The sequence below is a fragment of the Equus quagga genome, chromosome 3, assembly GCF_021613505.1.
Source record: "Equus quagga isolate Etosha38 chromosome 3, UCLA_HA_Equagga_1.0, whole genome shotgun sequence".
In the NCBI taxonomy this organism is placed as follows: Eukaryota; Metazoa; Chordata; class Mammalia; order Perissodactyla; family Equidae; genus Equus; species Equus quagga.
In genome coordinates, this window is record NC_060269.1 from 246,814 (window position 1) to 252,373 (window position 5,560).

General features: G+C 44.4%; 1 protein-coding gene across 1 annotated transcript in view; it reads right to left on the bottom strand.

Moving 5' to 3' along the window:
- The window catches only part of TACR3 (tachykinin receptor 3), a 59,939-nt gene extending 54,693 nt beyond the window's left edge, over positions 1–5,246 (bottom strand). Inside the window, exon 1 of the mRNA XM_046657239.1 lies at positions 4,671–5,246. Coding sequence (XP_046513195.1) covers positions 4,671–5,137 — 467 coding nt within the window. The 5' untranslated portion in view covers positions 5,138–5,246. The remainder of the gene's footprint in view (positions 1–4,670) is intronic.
- Between the last annotated feature and the right edge of the window lie 314 nt (positions 5,247–5,560).

Genomic DNA, 5,560 nt, shown 5'->3' on the forward strand with positions numbered 1-5,560 from the left:
CACTGTGGGGAATACACACTGTGCGGAATACACACTGTGGGGAATACCACTGGAAGGTCAAGGACATCAGGACTGAAACGCCCACGACTGCACAAGACGACTGAGACCGAGTGTTGGGAAAGGAACGCAGACTTAAACGGCCTCAGGAGCAAAGGGCAGGTGAGGAAATGGAGACACAGAATGTGAGCAAACAAAACTTCCTGTCTGCTGGAGGTTTTTATTTCTTCTTTGTGAACTCTCAGTTTATGCCATTTGTTCTTTTATATTCAGGTTATAACTTTTTATTAATGTATAAGAATAGATTATAGATTAAATTTGGGTTTTTTTACACTATGTCAGTTAAATATGCTGCAAACTCTCCTTTGCCATATTCTTTCCCATCGTGGTTAATATAACGCTGAATCAACTGGAGTTCTGCTGGTTTATGAGAGCCATTCTGATTGGATCTGCCTCTGTGATGATCTCATACTTCATCCATTCAATTAATACATATTTATCACCTTCACAGTGTGCTCACGACAAATTTTATAAGAATTTGCAACATAGATTTAACAGAACTTTCACAGCTCAATACAGCAGTAATTTTAGTGGATGCAAATAGGGTACGTTTAAATCCTTGAAAAACAACTACAAATTGTAGAAAGAACCAAAGATTCACACTAAATTTCCTAAATGTAATCTTTTCCAAAACTTAGTTTCAGTTACTATTTTGCAAAGAATGCAAAGATAAAGCAATTGATTTTAACCTAAACACGCCCAGTTCATCTTCTGGGCTGAACAGTGAGTGGGGTCTTACTGCAACTCTAAGAAGCAGTGTTACGTGCTCGGACAGCGGCTCTCCCTGCAGTGGAAGGAAGGAGGGGTGGCCAGGGTACTAGGATCACAGACTGAGCAAGGAGTCTTTAAAAATGTGCCAAGTTTTTACATCCATAATATTTATAGCAATGATGTAAAACTTACCACGATACATTCAGGTAATTTGTTACCAGATTGAGGTCTTATAATTTCTTATGACTGCATATTTTTATTTGTCCATAATAAATTTCAAAAGAAATAGAGATTCTGCAAATACTTTACATAACAATTAGCTTTATGCTAAAGAACATTCCTAAAGAAATTAAAAACAAAGAATAGCATAGAAGACAAATTTTTATCTATGTATTTGGCTAAAAAATATCTTACTTCAGTTAGATTAAATATTTCTTTTGATAATTACTCATGTCATGTGTGTCCCTAGGTTTGAAGAATGTAAAGTATTTCTCCTATTTTTATAAATAAATAAATAAATCATATTAAATTATCTCCTTAAGGTTTCCAAGTAAGAAACAGTGAATGTCATTTTAAAAATTCTTTAATTAAGTATTCTGATAAATACTGGACCATGTGCCCTGAAATCTTACTTTGCTATACGTTAATAAACCTTCCTAGAGTTTCTAACTTAATCTCAAAAAGGTGCTTAGAAAATGGAAGAAAATATTTTCTGTTTTCTAATATCCCCGCATATCAAGTGGCATACGCCACAAACGAACAGAAATGACAATCTGTGTATTACATTAACTGTTGGATTGATAATCTTCTGTCTACATCCACACTAAATATAAGCAACACATATGTAAGATGTACTATGACACATGGACGACACACAGCATAAACAGATGCTGGTTCTAATCTCCTCGAAGGTGTAATTTTGCCTAATTGAACCCTGAGTCATCACAGCTCCTTAGGAGCAACAACAGTGCCTTGAATTCCGGACTGCATCAAGTTGGGAAAGCTTAGCAACTTTTATATAAATGTTGTGTTTAAATGTTACATTTCAAAATGGCAAATCTGGGAAGGATGGTGGAGAGAGCAGCTCTTCATTGGCAAATAATTCCACTGTGTGTGTGTGTGCGCACGCGTGAGTGTGTGTAGGGACGATGAAGTAGTCTTCCAGGCAAGAAGGAACTGCGTGGAATTGAAAGATCGCTTATTGGCCAATAGAAACACAGTTTTGCAGGAATTTCTAAGAAAGCAGAAGGTAACATGTCCCAGGATGAGACCAGAACCTGTGACTTCACATTCAAATCTTTAGTAGAGTGACTGATAGTATATTTTTAAAACATGGAAGCAGAAAGCAAGCAACCTTTCCAGTGCAGAATGAGTGCCAAACACTTCAAGGAAAACTCAGTGCCTTTTGCTCAACAAACTGTGAGACCCCTGGCTTGTGGTCCTCCACTTGTGAAACAGAGCTGCTCACTAAGGGGGCATCTGCAGTCCTTTCAAGGCTAAAATCTCTAAGGTCCCAGGGGCTGCAAGCATTCCGCTGCAGCTGAAGGAAAGCCGAGTGCACCCGAGTCAAAGCTGAGGTAGCTTTCAAGCTCAGAAGATTTTTTATTTTAGGGAGAGGCAGAAAAGAGTGCAGTATGCTTTCCATTTAGGCTGGGAGGATACAATTCCATTTATATTGAATGAGGATAGAAAACACTCAAAATTCAATAAGCCAAGTGCTCACGTTGCAGTCTAAATGATGCATTCTTCATCAATAAGAACTAAGCAGGGATTATAACCTTTATGGTTATTTCAGTGAAGCATTCATTATATAGGAGAATATGATTTCTGTGAGCAGATACTGTCAGCTATGTTCCATGAGAGGCAGGGAGTCCTTGCAATCATAACGAGAACCACCTGACTGCCTGGACCTCCTCAGAGGGTCGCCCCGCAGCCTTGACTCTATAAAGCACTGAGGATGCCACAGGACTTGTTTTTCCAGTTCATGTTGATAAGACACCGATTCAGAAAGATTGTGTGGGCTGGTAAACTACTGAAAGTTCCATTAGCTGTTATATTTGTGTAGTCTTTCATTCTAGAAATTGTCCTAAACAGGTTTTTCTCTATTTCTGTGGTTCTTTTTATTAACTGTCTTTTATATTATTTGATAAGATTATTCCTTTAAATAACAGTTTTAAAAAAGATATTCAGTATCTGCACTGAGCATGCTTCAGGTTTAGTTGCAAATTGTATGCTCCAAAAATTTTGCATAGTTTTGGTGACTGAACAATGTTTTCTAGTAAATAATAAGTAGTAAAGTATTCATTAATTTCAAACCAGTGAGTGTAATGAAATAGTATTGCATTATCAATTAAAACAACTCCAGGACCATTTCACATTTTGTATAAACGTCAGAAGAAAGTAATAAGAAGAATAACCTTTTTTCCTCAGACTTGAAATATCAATTTCACACACACTAAATTTTCATAATGCATCATTAACATTTCAAGATTGTGAGAATTTTATAACATGATACACTAATGTCTCTCCTCCCAATCACAAAATCACATGCTTACAAGAAATAAAAAGAAAAAGAAGCCTATTTATCCTAGTTAGTGGCAACTAATCACTACTTCTTCAATGTAACCCTCCGAGCCTGGCATGTGAAAATAATTTTTAAAGATTTATGTTATCAATACCTCTGTTTTCACTCTTTCAAAATAGCATACACAGAGGATGGACTTATGGAAAGAACTTGTTTCTTTTTTTTTCCTCATAATGTCAGCTTAGTGTAGTAAGAATTAATATTATGCCTCATTTTCTTTTGAAACAGGTTTGTTAATGTAGAAAAAAGTGCTCTCCTCTATCCAGACATGAGAACATCAAGACTTGAGGTTAAAGTGACATCACCCCCATGGTCCCTCAGGCAGCTGCCAATTGCAAAGGGAAGACTGGAATCGACTGGCTTTGTTGATTTTTAACATAATATTGAATTAAAGTGTAACTAGCTTTCAATAGCAGGTAGGGGTTTAGCATCGTCTTAATACAAGTATGCATATTTCACAATGTTCAATATAAGAAACAAAATGCACAAAGAATTTTAAAAACTACAGGTGTTGGAGGTCTATCCAGCTTTTTTAATTGCCTAAGCATCTCAGAATCCCCACTGTAGATGAGGGAACATTTTAAAAAATATACTTTAAACAGCTATAAAGTAGTGTGTCTCGTTTTTTAAACATTTATTTCTTGGGCTTCTTGTTGCCCACCGTCTGAAAGGTTTGAGTGAGATCTTCCAGGCACAGGGCTGGCTCAGCTCACAGCCGCCCCAGATTACTGGATGTGAGGTCCACCTCCAGACACTGGGGAAACCACCAGGGGACAGCAATGTCCTGAAAGGAGCTGTCGCCTCTGATGGATGCTCCATGACTGGGAGGCCAGACCAGCGCTGACCTTGGGGCAAGGAAAGGGGGTGTGGGGTGCCGCGAGGACCAGCAGACCAGAGGGAAGAGGGAAGGTGGCCCATGGTCCCTTTCTCTGACAGAGCAGTGACTGACAGGGAGAAGGAAGGTCCATTTTACAGAGAACAAAAGCTTTGCAGCAATTGTCTGAAGGCATTTGAGGAAGTCTGCTGGTACCAAGTGTTTCTAGCTGCCTTCGTCCTATTTACCATGACAGACTTTCCCCATCTCCTTCACTCTCCTCCTTCAGTCCCTCTAGGTGCTGTCAATGGGGACCAGCGGGCAGGTGGGAGTGGCGGCCCATAGAGGCAGAAACTGGTTCAGCCGCAGGGGAACTACCAGTGGGTTGCTGACCTCCTTCTCCAGGAGCTCTTTCCTAGTCCCCATCTCGTCACAGGCCCTTTTCAACCCTACCTCCTGCCTGGCTCTCCTCTCCCTCGCCCTCCTTCCTGCCCGTCTCCTCACCTGTCCACCGCGATGGCCGTCATAGAGTAGATGCTGGCGAACACGGCTGTGATGGGAAAGAAGTTCTGGAAGCGACAGTAGTTGGCGCCGAAGTACCACTCGCTGTGCAGCGCGTAGATGAAGTTGACCAGGGTGTTGAAGGCGGCCGTGGAGGCGTCGGAGAAAGCCAGGTTCACGAGGAAGTAGTTGGTGACGGTCCTCATGCGCTTGTGGGCCAGAACGATCCAGATTACGACGAGGTTCCCCGAGACCGCCACGGCCACCACGGCGCCGTAGGCCAGGGACCAGAGCGCGATGCGCCAGGGCGGCTGCACGAACTGGTTGGTGAGGTTGGCCCGCGGCTGCGAGGGCGCGGGGGACGGCAGCCCGCGCGCGGCCGGGGTGGCAGACAGGTTGCCGGCCGGACCCAGCAGCGGCAGCCACTCGGTGTCCGCCGCCCCTGTCCAGTTCACGGGGACCAGGGCCATCGCGGCGGGTCTGCGGCGGCGTCACCCGAGTCCCCTCTGCCCTCGGCCCGGGAGCGGACGCGCAGCGCAGCGCTCGCCGTCTCAGGGACACTCCCGCCCGCAGGGGATGGCGAGGAGCCCGCGCCTCCGGGGGCAGGGCGGAGGAGGGGTCGGGGGCGTCGGGGTCGGGGCGGCGCGGATCGCTGCCCGGCGCGCCCGGTCCCTGCGCGCCCGGTTCCCGCGCGTCTGGCGGGGCGCTGCGCCCTCCCAGATGCAGCTCACATCCTTCCAGGCTGTTCTCCTCTCAACTTCAAGGCGCTCTGCCGAGGTCCCGGCTCTCGGACGTTTGCTGTGGGCTGTCCTTTTCTAGACCCACCTCAGCGTGCACGCGTCAGCAGAGCGCGATCCCGGACGAGAGCGCGTGCGGGTGCGGCGGCTGCCGGC